The sequence below is a fragment of the Oncorhynchus nerka genome, linkage group LG5 (genome assembly GCF_034236695.1).
Source record: "Oncorhynchus nerka isolate Pitt River linkage group LG5, Oner_Uvic_2.0, whole genome shotgun sequence".
In the NCBI taxonomy this organism is placed as follows: Eukaryota; Metazoa; Chordata; class Actinopteri; order Salmoniformes; family Salmonidae; genus Oncorhynchus; species Oncorhynchus nerka.
In genome coordinates this window covers 41,149,999-41,166,182 of record NC_088400.1, presented here as the reverse complement: position 1 = coordinate 41,166,182, position 16,184 = coordinate 41,149,999, and the positions used below count along the sequence as shown (strand labels likewise).

At 44.1% G+C, this 16,184-nt stretch overlaps 1 protein-coding gene across 1 annotated transcript in view; it reads left to right on the top strand.

Moving 5' to 3' along the window:
• Positions 1-4,204: 4,204 nt before the first annotated feature.
• The window catches only part of LOC115129515 (protocadherin Fat 4-like), a 96,407-nt gene continuing 84,427 nt past the window's right edge, over positions 4,205-16,184 (top strand). The window contains 1 exon segment of the mRNA XM_029659934.2: positions 4,205-9,770. Within this exon segment, the coding sequence (XP_029515794.2) occupies positions 4,665-9,770 (5,106 nt within the window). The 5' untranslated portion in view covers positions 4,205-4,664.

Sequence of the window (16,184 nt, the reverse complement as noted above, 5' to 3'; positions counted from 1 at the left end):
TGTAATACAGTTCCCATTCGTCTCATTATCAAGCCACTAGCCCCGTTTATTCCTGCGTCCTTCATTCTGATCTTGTCCCCGATTATGTCCTGATCGTGCCCGTTTTTACATCAGAATCAGTTCACAGTGTGTCTCTCAAGTGTCTACACCTGTCTAAAAAATGTGGGCACAATCAAAATGTGGACAGGATCAGGACAAAGGACATGTTGGAACGTGTACTTGGTCACTGGGAGCTGCATACATTAGAACTTGAACATGACACTCGGTAAAGCTAATCCTTACGCTGCACCTCAGGTTTTAAAAAAAAACTGAAGTTCTACTTAGGGTTTGAAGTTTGAAAGGACATCCAACGAGTCCATATTATCCACCCCCAACATGAGTGTGAAATGGATACGTGCTTAAAGAACAGAACCCCACTCCAACTGAGGCAATTTGTCACTGTCCTCCTAAATCCTTTGAGGCTGGCTTTAAAGTTTCAGAGTATTATTCAAAGGGATAACATACTGTGATCTGTATAATCATTGTCATTATCTTATCTTGAAATGTGATCATTCTTGTGAACGGAGCAATTAAAATTACATTTCTGTGCATGGGATGGAGGCCTGATAAAGATGACAAAAACATTCCAAGCACACCACCCTCTCCGTTATTGTTTGTGGAAGCATGAAGTTGTTTTGCATGGTGATACAATGGCGACATCTGGTGGGTAAATGCAGACATAGTGATTTAAAAAAAATACATATATATTTAACTAGGCAAGTCAGGTAAGAACAAATTCGTATTTACAATGACGGCCTATGAACAGTGGGTTAGGGGCAGAACAACATATTATTAAATTGTCAGCTCTGGGATTCAATCAAGCATCCTTTCGGTTACTGACCCAGGGCTCTAACCACTAGGCTACCTGCCGATTTTGGTACGATATGGATTTTCTTTAAGATATGTAGGCCTACATCAAGGGAGATCTACTAATCAATAACATTTATATATGAATGGACACTAAGGCTCTTGCAACAAACAAACAAAACTCTATACATTTCCATATCTCCTCCAGTCCACAGAACAAATGTCTGTGTAATGTTAGACAACACAAGTGGGATATCTCTCCAAAATATGACCACGATATTGTGGCTGAGGATCTCTTATACCCGCAACGCACATGTATTCCACCGAGTTGGTTGATTGACATTCACACGTACAGTATATCCCGGTGCTGAGACCCGCTAAGCACAACCGGCCAGGGAGATGGAAATTCATGGTCGTGCATACGCAACGGGAGAAACAGAGCTTGTTGGGTAACAGAAGGCCCTTACATTCTACTTAGCAACGAGGGGTCCGGGGGAAAATCCCTGATAGAGCCTGGATGACAATTTAAAACCTGGAGGCATGGTAAACAAATACAGACACGCAATAGATCCACTGTCAGCGTTAGATCCTTGCCATTCACAAACGGATTTGAAAAGAGGGACTGCTGTTTCACTGGCTCGCACTTCCTGGTTGTACAACAATCTTTTTTTTTGTCATACAGTGCTTCAAAAAGTCAATTAAAAGGACTTTCACTTGAATTTATTCGGCCGTTGCCTGAATAATAAAATATATTATTCTACTGTGCAACGACTGTGTCTACTTAAAGACTGAGTTGAAAGAAATCCTTGAAACTATGTTCCATTCATTTGAATGGAAATACTGTGAATATAATCTTATGAACAATACATTTGCACTTGTATCTGTCGTTCTCCCATTGAGTTAACTCCTCGCTTTCATTCCCGTTCTGTCTGCAGTTTTCAATGAGGCACATGTCTGTTTTGGATTACGGCACTCTTTCATCCTCTCATTGACTGCTGCATTTGATCTTTATTACTGGGCCTTGGCTTTACAGTATGTTGACAGATTTTACGATTACATGTACTGCAGGGTTGTGCTCATGCACCTTTAAAAAAAAAGGAAACAGGCTACAGTATTCCAGTCCTTGAGGGGGTCCAATGTAATCAGATTAAGGGATTTCACTTTTGATTCTGAGACGATAGCTGGAGAAACATCTGTTTTAAGATGTCTACAAATATGGTGGTAATGTGTTTCGATTCAATACCCATGACGATCAAACAAATTATCACTGTGATAAGATGATATTGCCTGTGCTTTTCCAAAAAAGTACACAATGAATTGTGCACATTTGGATTGAAAAGTCACAGAAGCCAAAGTCAACGCTCAAATAACAGAATCTGCATGTTGCTGAGGTGTTTAAAAGCATTTAGCAGCCAAGAAATGTAGCCAAATAGTAATATATATTGCCAAAGGAGTACATTTTTGTTGGTTTGTACACTGAGCCATCTGAAGCATTTCTGCTAGGCCGAATTTCCAATTCTACTATGTTCCATTGAGGTCTCAACCATTTTGGATTGAGATGTATTTTATATTAAGAAGGGGGATCACACATTTTTGCGTTTGGAGTTGTTTTTTTGATCGTGGACTAGACTCTGATTGGATTTTAGACTAACTTATTTATTTTAGATTTGAACTTTAGGAACTTTATTTTGGACTCAATTTTTTAAATTTTAATTGCATGTTTTACTTGTCTGAAACTCTGATTTGTGACAATATGCTTCTTTTGCTCTTCATAACACTTTGTCTGTCTTGTTTTTGTTGCTCTAATATTGACACAGTATTTCCTTGAACTTTAAACTTGTAACTCAGTTTGAGATCCAATCTGATTGTTACAAGAGGTACGACTTGGGTCAATGGGTCATCTGGTTTTGAAGACCCATATGGATTGAAAACCGGCAACTCTGAAGTAAAAGATGAACACATCAATCCGAGCTAAAAATGTTTTGCATAAACACAATAACAAGATGATTTTAAAAATATATAAAAACCATCCTGCAAGCTTCAAGCTTAGCATAATCAAGTTAACTGGCTGGCTGGCAGGCAGGAAAGACAGCGTGGGAAGCTAATCTGCCTTGATACTGTTCGTCTCTGTCTGTTAGGCTATTGGAACACTGAATGGGTGCGTGCATTGGCTGTCAGTCCATGCTGTCCGTGCCAACCTTCCCCTGTCTGTAATTCAATTAAGATGGTTGAGTCATGTCCTTTCTGATTCTGCTGCACAGCGATGTCCTGATCACGACCTCATTGTGCAAATGGTCATTGGTCACATACGACTGCCACGATTGAGCAGACAGTTATGGTTCAAAATTAAATGTTTTAGATGTCATTCAGACATTTTGAAGATATATTTAGTCACTGACAAGCTCATTTTTTAAATTAATTTAAAAATCGGTTACACACCATTTACGTGTTGGTCATTGTCATTAATCTATTGGAGACATCTATTCCGTCACTTAAGAATACAATTTGAACGTTATTAACCTGCAGTATATGCGATATTTTATCTGCATTTTGCCTTGTATCATCACCCATAGGTGGAGTATCATTGTCCAAAACATTAAGGCTGCTTGATGATTAAATTAAGACACTAGAGGGCGCAACGTACCCATATGTAAAATACACCTCATAAGAAGACACCATGACACTGATACATTTCCAAATTGCAATCCTGTTTCGCATTTTCATCGTTAGGAGTAACAACAAACATAAAACCGTTTGCGATGCATTACGAACATCTCTGTTTAAAACGTGTGACAATGAGAAAGGCTATTGGTAATCTTTCTATTCAGAGTTTTAAACTAGATACCTTTCTAATGAACCTGGCCTAGGGGATTTAAGTGGGTAAATACATTCCAGGTTGAAACCTTATAGGCTGCATTTGTTATCAAGTTACCGGAACGTGATAAAGTCAGAACAATGTAAGAAAATGTAGGCCTACATTTAGGCTACTTTGATGAATGACCACATTTTGAAGTAACTATATTAAAAGGAAATACATTTTTTTTTAAAGACAATACTTCTACAACACATTTTAAGTAGACCTGTGTTGCAGTTATCCTAAACCTGTCACCTGTCTCACATGCCATAATGACTGATATTTGCTTTGATTGACGTTCCCCTCCACAAGCCACGACAAGGGCTCCGGTTTACAATAGAAAGGAATGGCAAGTAGGGCGAGCAGAAGCACTGTTATCCAATGGGATTACAGGTGGGAGGGAGTTTGCCTAACTCTAGTTTTGTTCTAAATTACTAGGGACCTAAGCGTATGGCTGAAGCTCCTGCACCGTTATTCCATGGGACATTGCATTGGTAGCCTACAGCTGAGATATTTGTGCCTGGCTTTCCGTATTCTATCAATACAATTATTGAATTACTTTAAACTTTTGGATACACTTTTGACAACTGAGAGGAGATATTCACATGTATGTTTCACTTTTGTATTTCCTATGCATCGGGAACTTTATTGCGCAAATTAACCATCCCGAATTGCCGCTCACAGATGCGTTTTGCTACAGGGGAGCGCAGTGGTGAAACTTCATTGACAAGCAAGGGGACAGAGCACTGCAGATTAATTTACTACATCAAGATATTCTAACACGGGACAAAATAAGTCCTACTTCAGGGTACTCAAACTGTGGAAATATCCTTAATCATCGCTGGAATTATGAATAATTAGTGCATTTTTGGAATACAATGCTTTAGTGTTGGCCAAACTCAAATAAAGTTGATGCATCTTCGTCATGGACTTTTTCTAATAAAGGTGGACTGGGATTTTGACCATGGCGTTTACAGGTAGGGGCTTAGGCCGGTTCCATTTGATTTTATTAATGCTATGGACTTTGTCGCAATATTCTTCATCCAGTCAAATCCGTCAAGAGTTTCGGGTATTGGAGGAGCAACCGATTGGTACCTACGTGGGGACGATAGAGACGAAGCCCAGCTTCGCCTATCGCTTCAGTGAAAACCACAAACTTTTTGCAATTAATGGCACCACTGGAGTCATTTACACCTCCTCTGTGATTGACAGGGAAATTTTGCAAAGTAATGTCATCAATGTGGTGGTCCTCTCCAGCCAACCTACTTATCCTACCGAAGTTAGGATTGTTGTACTGGATATAAATGATAATTCGCCAGTGTTTCCCGACTCATCAATTGTAGTTTCGTTTAAAGAAGACGCCAGCAGTGGCAGACAAGTGATTCTGGACACCGCCACAGATTCAGACATTGGGAGTAATGGAGTGGATCACACCACCTACAGAATAGTGAATGGCAACGAGCAAAGGAAGTTCCGTTTGGATATTACAGTGAATCCTAGTGGAGAGGGGGCATTCTGTCACCTAGTTTCAACTGGAGGCTTGGACAGGGAAGTAACTCCCTTTTTCCAACTCTTGATTGAAGTAGAGGACAAAGGAGACCCTAAGAAGTTTGGGTACATGCAAGTAAATGTAACTATCCAAGATATCAATGACAACCCCCCTATGTTTGATCATGATCAATATCAAACAAGTGTTTTTGAAGATACGGCAGTGGGTTCTAGTGTTCTGGAAATAAGAGCATCAGACCGAGATGAGGGCGCAAATGCAGACATCAGGTACTTTTTAGATGAGGGAACACCTTTTCAAATCGACCCCAAAGCAGGGACCGTCATTATAAAAGAAAGTTTGGATTATGAGCGTAAGAAAGAATACTCTTTGACTATTCATGCTATGGACAACGGGGTACCTTCTCTGTCAGGTAGGTCAGAGGCCACTATCAAACTACTGGATGTCAATGATAATGACCCAGTTGTGAAGTTTAGATATTTCCCCACCACATCTAAGTTTGCCTCTGTTGACGAAAATGCTCAGATTGGTACAGTGGTAGCCTTATTGACAGTCTCCGATTCCGACTCGCCCACAGCTAATGGTAATATATCTGTCTCAATATTGGGGGGTAATGAGCAGAGACACTTTGAAGTGCACACTTCCCCAGTTCCCAACCTAAGCTTAATCAAAGTGGCTAGTGTTCTAGACAGGGAGCGCATTTCCTCCTACAACCTGACTGTGTCGGTATCAGACAATGGCAAACCCATGGCCAGGTCCTCTTTTGCCAGCCTGGTTATTTTTGTGAATGATATCAATGACCACCCGCCCATATTCCAGGAAGCCCTGTACAGAGTAGATATCAGTGAAGACATTCCAAAAGGCAGCTACATTAAAGGGGTCTCTGCAACAGATGGCGACTCCGGGCAGAATGCCAACCTTCGCTACTCCCTGGTGTCTGGAAACGGTTTGGGCTGGTTTGCCATCAGTGAAAACAGTGGTCTGGTTACCAGCGCCGCTTTGTTGGATCGGGAAGTAGCATCTGAAATAGTGCTCAACATCAGTGCAAAAGACCAGGGGCTGCAACCCAAAATGTCCTACACTAAATTGATAGTCAACATAACTGACGTGAATGACCAAGTGCCCACATTTACACAGAGCACGTATCATGTGTCCCTGGTGGAGCACTCTCCAGCCGGTGCTGAGCTCCTATTGTTGTCAGCGTCAGATGATGACCTTGGAGCCAATGGAACTATCCGGTTCTCTTTTGACCCGGAGACCCCGTCTAATGTACAAGAGTTGTTCCGCCTGGATGTTGTATCAGGCAGGTTGAGCACAGCCACAGAACTGGACAGGGAGGACCAGGGGAGTTATTTACTTTATATCCAGGCTACAGACTCCGGTTGTCCCCCTCTCCACTCCATTGGTAAAGTAAACGTCTCCCTGAGCGATATCAATGACAATAGGCCAGTCTTCTACCCAGTCCAGTACTTTGCCAATGTGAAAGAGAACGAGCCCTCTGGCTCATTCGTAACCACTGTATTAGCCACAGACCCTGACCTGGGGAGAAATGGCACTGTAAAGTATATCATAACTGCTGGAGACACATCTAAATTCCACATTAATAGCAACTCGGGTCAAATCACCACCCAGGTGCCGCTGGATAGAGAGGAGAAGACCGCCTACCAGCTGCAGGTGACAGCAGCAGATGGCGGTGGACTCCGTTCACACACCCAGGCCATCGTCACCATTAATGTCATAGACACACAGGACAACCCCCCTACCTTTAGTCAGAACGCCTACAGTTTTGTCATGTTTGAAAATGTGGGCATTGGCACAGTTATTGGCACTGTAGCTGCCACCACTGTCGATCTGAATTCAAACATCACATATTTAATCACCTCAGGGGACCAGAGGGGGCTTTTTACTGTCAGTAGTGCAACAGGTCAAATCAAAGCATCCAGTCCGATAGACCGAGAGGAGCAGTCTTTTTATCAACTCAAAGTCATTGCCAGAGGTGGGGAGGTAACAGGCGAGGCCCTCGTCAATGTCACAGTGAAGGATTTAAACGATAACGCGCCCCATTTTATCCACGCCGCCGAGCATGTCAGTGCAGTGGAGAACTGGAGCACAGGGCACCTGATATTCCAGGCCAAAGCCTCAGACCCTGACGAGGGCACCAATGGCATGGTGCTCTATAGCCTCACGCAGAACCCCAAAGGCCTGTTCCACATCCATGAGAAACATGGGCTTATCACACTGACCGGGCCACTGGAGCTCACCACCAGCTCCTACCAGGTGGAGGTCCTGGCCTCTGATCTGGGGGTCCCCCTGCTCACATCCCGTCTACTGCTAACAGTCAGCGTGTACGACGTCAACGACAACGCTCCCGTGTTTGATCAGCTCTCGTACGAGGTCATTATTTTAGAGTCTGAACCTGTCAACAGTCGCTTTTTCAAGGTGGAGGCCACTGACAAAGACTCCGGCCTGAATGGGGAAGTGATGTATGACATAGTTGGCGGGAACACAGGCGATGTATTTGGGATCTTTCCGGATGGCCAGTTGTATATTAAAGCTGAGCTAGACAGAGAGGTACAGGACAGATATGACTTAGTGCTTGTGGCCACAGACAGGGCAGTGGAGCCACTAAGTGCCAGTGTCAATGTCAGTGTAATTCTAGACGACGTGAATGACAATCGTCCCCTCTTTAACAGCACTAATTATCTGTTCCACTTTGAGGAAGAGCAGAAGAGAGGGTCACTGGTAGGGCGAGTGTTTGCAGTGGATAAGGACTTTGGCCCCAATAGTGAGGTCAGGTACACATTTGAGACTCCACAGCCCAACTTTGAGCTGAACGCCATCACGGGGGAGTTGACCAGTACTCTGCAGTTGGACCGCGAGTCTCTCATGAGACAGAGAGGCGCCACAGTGTTCAGCTTTACGGTCATCTCCTCAGACCAGGGGCTCCCCAAGCCCCTGAGAGACCAGGCCAAAGTGCAGGTTTACATCCAAGACATCAATGACAACCCGCCCAAGTTTACCAAAGACATTTACCAGGCCTCCATCTCCGAGTCGGCCCAGAACCTGACGCAGCTACTGAGGGTGTCTGCCGTCGATGTGGATGAGAGCAACAACGGACTGGTCCTCTACCACATCAAGGAGGGCAACGAGGAGAGCCAGTTCACCATCGACCGCAGCTCTGGACAGGTCACACTAGTGGGAAAGCTGGACTATGAGGCGACGTCCTCCTACTCGTTAAAAATGATTGCTGTGGACTCTGGAACCGTGCCCCTCTCCTCCTCCTGTATGCTCAGCATTAGCATACAGGATGAGAATGATAACTCCCCCTCCTTCCCCAAATCTGCCATAGCTGTGGATGTTCTGGAGAATATGAGGATTGGAGAGCTGGTGGCCTCTGTGACAGCCACGGACTCTGACTCGGGTCATAACGCTGACATAACATACAGCATCACAGCCACAAACAACCACGGGACATTTAGCATTAGCCCCAACACAGGGAGCATCTTCCTTGTGAAAAAGCTGGATTTTGAAACTCAGTCTTTTTACAAACTGAATATCACTGCGAGAGACAATGGGAGACCACCAAGGTCCTCAACAATTCCTGTGGTCATCCATGTCAGAGATTTCAATGACAATCCTCCTATATTTACCCCCGGTGACATTTTTAAATCCATTCCTGAAAATATGCCCCTCTCTGCATCAGTAATGACAATCACTGCTCATGACACAGATGCAGACATCAACGGACAGCTGGACTACTCCATAGTTCAACAGACACCCAGGGGAGGTCACTTTAGCATTGACCCCAGCAGTGGGCTCATAAGCACAAACAAGGAGATTGACAGAGAGTTCTCAAATCTCTTTGAGTTGACAGTTAAAGCCACCGACCAGGCAGTTCCTGTGGAATTCCGGCGCTTTGCCTTGAAGAATGTCACAATATGGGTGACAGATCTGAACGACAATGTCCCCACTTTCGTTTCCCAGAATGCTCTGGTCGCAGAGTCCACCATCGTCATCGGCTCCATTCTCACAACGGTGGTGGCGTTCGATCCTGACGAGGGCTCTAATGGCGAGGTGGAGTATGAGCTGGTGAAGGGAGACTCGGACACGTTCATCATGGACCGCTATAGCGGGGATATCCGGTTGGCTTCCCAGCTGGTGCCATCTTGCCTTATCTACAGCCTGACCGTGTCGGCCACCGACCACGGCTCGGACAGGAAGACCTCCAGGACCGAGCTTACCATAATCCTCCAGGGCGCCGATGGGCCCGTCTTCTCCCAACCCAAGTACATCACCATCCTGAAGGAGGGCCAGCCTCCGGGTACCAACGTCATCTCCCTGGACGCCTCCAGCCCCAGAGGCTCAGCTACCAAGGTGGAGTTTTTCATAGTGTCGGTCCGCGGCGGCGGCAAGGCCGTGGGACGCCTGTTCACCATAGGCCGTCATACTGGAGTGATCCAGACCGCAGCCGAGCTGGACCGGGAACAGGGCTCTGACCTCTACCTGGTGGATGTGTACGCCATCGAGACAGACGCCAGTCAGCCCAGGACACAGAGAGCTGAGGTTAGTAGCCTGTTTATTTCTCTTCACTTAATAGAGTTCAATGGCTCCTTCGCATTGTGGTCGATTGCTGCCAGACAGCATAAATTGAACCCGTACAGATGTTGAAGTCGTTTAGTGGGATTAAATGAAATGAGATCAAGTTTTCGACTGGAAAACCCAGGAGTGAAAGGAAAGTGTCCAAGTCACACCTAGTCTACCTAGTGCATTCGTACGCACATGAATTACATTCCTTCTTTTTTTTTTTTTTTTTTTTACTATATTGCTAAAAGTTCTGTGTTACATTACATCTTAAATTGCCTTGGACATAAGTAGGCCTTGTTTTTTTGGCAAGATAATTGTATTGTTTCAGTTCCAAAAAAAGGGCTGGCCATAACAATCCGTCTAGCGTTTTGTCTGTGTTTTCCGGGAAAGGGCCTGCGTATCCTGTGTTGTTGCTGTGCTCGTGCTGTTATGAACTTTGATATTCTTATCAGTGAATAAGAACGACACAAATCCAAAAATCGAACACCTTTTTTTTGTTGCTGCTCATTGCTGGCGTTAATCAGGCTGGGTTGCTTCTTATGATGGGCTTCCATGATAAATTGTTCTTGGTTTCTATAGATAGTAATAGAACACATAATGAAAATATGCGGATGACCAGGTTCAGTATTACGTTGGTGTTTGGAGCCTGAGGCTGTTTTTGTTTAAGGATGGTCCTGTTGTACTCTCCGCTACCACTGGGCCAGGCTCTGCAGGAAACAAGTGACCATCAAAATTGGGTGACCTCTTAAGACTCTGTGAAAAGATTTTTGGGAAGAGGAGAAAGGGGGAAAAATCTGGAAGACTGAAACCTAAGCTCTCTATTTCGTATGCATTATGTGATGCTGCACCTCTTGGGCTTCGTTTTAACTTTCCGTTGGGGATGGAGTTAAATTCTCTGAAGTTGAGCGCTGAAACCCGAGACCCAGTTTTGGGTGGCTAAGCTCTAGCCACCCCTCAAATGAAAAACAAATGTGATTCTATAGACTGTATATGTGTTTTGGGAAATTTCAACTGGAACCAAGAATTCATGTTATTACAGGCTTGATGACACAGGTTTATAAATTGGAGTTTTCTGAGTGCAACCAAAAAGGAGCCCACTGCTTCTTTTGACAGTTTTTGTGGATACCATTTCAACCATTACAAATACTGAAATTGAAATCCAATCCAATAATAGGTGATTTGGAGGCAAACTCAGATATGATTCAAATCAGAGATTATTTGCAAAGAATTGCGCTGTCATTTCACTTAATGTTAGTAGGGTCAAATGGGGATGTCAAATGCTCTCTCACTTTGCCTGCAGCACCACAGATACGGATCTCTTCAATGGAGGAAAATAATACACGTCACATTTCTTAAGTTTTCCCTGTACAAGTCCTGTTCTCAAAGTCCAGTGAAGTTTTTCACCTTTTCAGTCGCCTGAGCGATGACTTTAACATACCCTATGACTGTCACACTCTATTGTTCATTCTTAAGTGTAATAGCTAAAGCCACTTTGATGGTTTTAAACGGACTTTCCTTTCGGTGAAATGGCCTTTTTCGATTTGCCCTACTTTAAAGCAGTCTCAAGGTACTGCTCGGCAGTGTGACATAGGAAAGGCTAAGGTTTTGGGCTTAAACTGACACATTTAAAATCAAAACGTAATATTTAAGGGCCCTTTCAAAAGGGTCTTCGTATTGATTGTAAAAAAAATGTTGACCATCACTTTTCTTGTGCTTTGCATCGTGTACAATGTTTAGGAAATACTTAAACGGAACAGAATTCTGTTGAGTATGCCTTATCAATGATTGCTATCATAAACAACCTGACATGGCGCTGAGCTTGCTATGAAACAGAAGTTGCCACTGAAACAGAAGTTGCCGCTGACTTGTTTTGGAAATGCCTCTTGGTATATGATTAAGTTAGTATAAATACCATTGATTGTTGATTGGTTTCCGTCTTTTGGGATTTGGAGTTGGCTTTGATAGCAGAACATGATGTAACAACCTGCTCTAGCTCTTAACCTGTCAGCCAATATTGTTCAGGGTGTCTGGCCCGCTCTCTCTTTCTTTCTTTCACTCATTCTCTGAATCTTCCTCCGTCTGCCAACCCCCCCCCCCCCCCCCTCTGTCTTTCTTTCTTTTCATTCTCTGGCTCTTCCTCTCCCTCCCTTACCCTCTGCCCTCCTCTCTCTCTCTCCTCTCCCAAAACCACTCCCTCTCCAGCTCCAGCTCAATTGTTTTATTTTGCTCCTGGTGAAAAAGAATGGAGCTTTTAGGAGAGAGCCTGAAGTGCTACATCACTTATTTCCCCTCGAAAGCATTGTTCCTTCTGGAAATAAACACTGCCGACTCACAACAGTCCTTCCTTTGTTTTGCCTTCACAGATATAGTGTTGCTCCCCTCTGGCATTGGTTCAGTGGGCTCTGTTGTCTTATGGTCTGTGCCAGCATCATTCACTGACAGATTTAGGGTTGTGTATGGGACCCCCTCCTTTCTGACAGAGGAATAGGGAAGTGGGAGTTGGAGTGTGGGGGGGGGGGGGGGACTTGGGAGAAGTTTCGGATCATCTCACAGACTGAGGAGGGGAGCATCAGCATTCTGCCCTCTTTAGCTCCCTCAAACTTTCTGTCCCCTCCCCCCCCTCCCCCTGCAAGGTACATTTTGTCCAGAAAACTAGCCACTCCAAAGCAAAATTAAACAAAGCAAAACCGTCTACCCTCTTGTAAGCGATGAGACAGTTGGGGAAAGACAGTTTATTTATGTTATGCTGCTGTTTTAAGCAAGCTTATTGGGCGTTAAATGGATTGCGACTCAACGTAAATGCCTTACCATGGTTGGCGTCACTGCAAATACTCTGAATACTTTAGCTGTGTTCGGTTTGAGGTTGCCTGGCACAATGGAACCAATGGAATAGACAAAGTACAAACCCCGTCCACCTGGCTCTCCCGGCAGGCTTGGTCAAACGCTCAACGTATTTGAAAGAAAACAAACGCTATTTGAACCCATAAACTCCTCTACCTTGAACCCTGAGGAAATGTGAGTAGGGCATTAGTGGCCGGTGGAGTGCTTGATGTAGTGTAGAAGCACTATGAAACACAAAACCTCTACAGGCAGGTCAACAAGGTAGAGCGAGGGCTGCGCTGCCCTGATACCATACGATATGCTTGTTGGCGTGGGGGGGATGAAGGGTTTCTGAGGCGAGCGAGACAGTAAATTCACTGGGTAAATTGGCTGGATATGTGTTTTGTAGCGGCCATCACCAGGGTTCCTCACAGCCTTCGTGGAGTTGATGCATATGTTGGTCCTCCCATGGTGGTCCCGTCTGAGGTCAAAGTTCAGACAGGCCAACAGAGGATTCTCTCTAAGTGCCTGTGTCTTTTACGAGACAACCTATAAACCCTTCCTCACATGCATGCAGCAGGAAAAGCAGACACACACACACACACACACACACACACACACACACACACACACGCACACACACACACACACACACACACACACACTGCCCTATTATTTTGTTGTTAATGTTCACAATTAAATAGCTGGATTACAAGGCGCGAGGTCAAGTTCACACACAGTATCTTCCATGCCAGGACAGGAACACTCCAGTTTTCATGCTACCACTTTAAAGCACTTCCCCTGGAAGAATGACTCTAACTGTTACAATATCAATGCTGATACAGTGATAGCATCGTGGGGCACGTCCGTGGCTGTCTCTGTCCAGAGACCTCACTTGTTTTCTGAAATGTTGAACTTTTTGTTTCTCTATCTCGCCCGGTTTCAAAGCTAACGGCCACATCTGTCTGTTTAGCCACAATGATACCCTCAGGGCTCAGGTTGAAAAACAAGGCTGTGGGGTCGTTATCCAGACCATGTGTCACTATGTAGGCAAGTTGTGTCAACTAACGTCATGACACCCCCCCCTCCCCTCCACAATATTCCCCCTCTTTTCCTATTCTTTCTTTCTTCCTCCCTCTCTCCCTCCCGTCTCTCTTTCACTCTCTCCCTCTTCCTCTACAGTATATACAGCATAATATTTGCAAACAAATCAGCGCATCAAACAAATATATATATATATATATATATATATATACAGTGGGGCAAAAAAAGTATTTAGTCAGCCACCAATTGTGCAAGTGCTCCCACTTAAAAAGATGAGAGAGGCCTGTAATTTTCATCATAGGTACACTTCAACTATGACAGACAAAATGAGAAAAAGAATCCAGAAAATCACATTGTAGGATTTTTTATGAATTTATTTGCAAATTATGGTGGAAAATAAGTATTTGGTCAATAACAAAAGTTTATCTCAATACTTTGTTATATACCCTTTGTTGGCAATGACAGAGGTCAAACGTTTTCTGTAAGTCGTCACAAGGTTTTCACACACTGTTGCTGGTATTTTGGCCCATTCCTCTATGCAGATCTCCTCTAGAGCAGTGGTGTTTTGGGGCTGTTGCTGGGCAACACAGACTTTCAACTCCCTCCAAAGATTTTCTATGGGGTTGAGATCTGGAGACTGGCTAGGCCACTCCAGGACCTTGAAATGCTTCTTACGAAGCCAGTCCTTCGTTGCCCGGGCGGTGTGTTTGGGATCATTGTCATGCTGAAAGACCCAGCCACGTTTCATCTTCAATGCCCTTGCTGATGGAAGGAGGTTTTCACTCAAAATCTCACGATACATGGCCCCATTCATTCTTTCCTTTACATGTATCAGTTGTCCTGGTCCCTTTGCAGAAAAACAGCCCCAAAGCATGATGTTTCCACCCCCATGCTTCACAGTAGGTATGGTGTTCTTTGGATGCAACTCAGCATTCTTTGTTGAGTTGAGTTTTTACCAAAAAGTTATATTTTGGTTTCATCTGATAATATGACATTCTCCCAATCTTCTTCTGGATCATCCAAATGCTCTCTAGCAAACTTCAGATGGGCCTGGACATGTACTGGCTTAAGCAGGGGGACACGTCTTCACTGCAGGATTTGAGTCCCTGGCGGCGTAGTGTGTTACTGATGGTAGGCTTTGTTACTTTGGTCCCAGCTCTCTGCAGGTCATTCACTAGGTCTCCCCGTGTGGTTCTGGGATTTTTGCTCACCGTTCTTGTGATCATTTTGACCCCACGGGGTGAGATCTTGCGTGGAGCCCCAGATCGAGGGAGATTATCAGAGGTCTTGTATGTCTTCCATTTCCTAATAATTGCTCCCACAGTTGATTTCTTCAAACCAAGCTGCTTACCTATTGCATATTCAGTCTTCCCAGCCTGGTGCAGGTCTACAATTTTGTTTCTGGTGTCCTTTGACAGCTCTTTGGTCTTGGCCATAGTGGAGTTTGCAGTGTGACTGTTTGAGGTTGTGGACAGGTGTCTTTTATACTGATAACAAGTTCAAACAGGTGCCATTAATACAGGTAACGAGTGGAGGACAGAGGAGCCTCTTAAAGAAGAAGTTACAGGTGTGTGAGAGCCAGAAATCTTACTTGTTTGTAGGTGACCAAATACTTATTTTCCACCATAATTTGCAAATAAATTAATTTAAAATCCTACAATGTGATTTTCTGGATTTCTTTTCTCATTTTGTCTGTCATAGTTAAAGTGTACATATGATGAAAATTACAGGCCCCTCTCATGTTTTTAAGTGAGAGAACTTGCACAGTTGGTGGCTGACTAAATACTTTTTTGCCCCACTGTTTATATATATTTATGTAAAAAAAAAATATATATATATATATATATATATATATTTTTTTTTAACATAAATTCAATAGTCAATAAAGAAATGTCATTGGTAATGAACGCTCTGAGCACCACATTAGGTCAACTAATGTCGACCAAGAGTGAACCTCAGACGACAGACTGGCCAAACGTTTCAAAACGGTCTTCAATAATCATTCTCCTTTCTCTGTCTGCTGCCTATCTCTGCTGTTTGACTCGGTCGTCTTCCGGAGAGAGAGCACACGTTTTCAGTTGGAATAAGAAATGAATGTGGCGGGAGCTCCAAAGAGCTATCATATGGCCTTTTTTATTTTTAACTACATTTCTCTGGTTCTGTGGATTTGATTGTCAGGCCTCATCACTCCTCGCATATGTGGTCTGAACACAGAGGCTGAGCTAGTATCAGGCCCACTGGGGGACGCCCTGCTGCTTTGGACTCTGGGACAATTGATCAAACAACAACAGGACCGGAGGCTTAATGAGTTTGTTCTCTTGACCGGAACCTTGATGAGAAATGCTCCTATCGAGTGCACAGGAGGTTGGCGGCACCTTAATATCGGGAGGACGGCTTCTTGGTAACGGCTGGAGTGGAATAGGTGGAATGGTATCAAGTATTTCCCCCCCAGAAGCCTCCACTGATTTGATTGGCCAGCAGTCCAGGAACTCCGTTTTACTGGGTGACTTTGAGTAGAATGTCTTGACT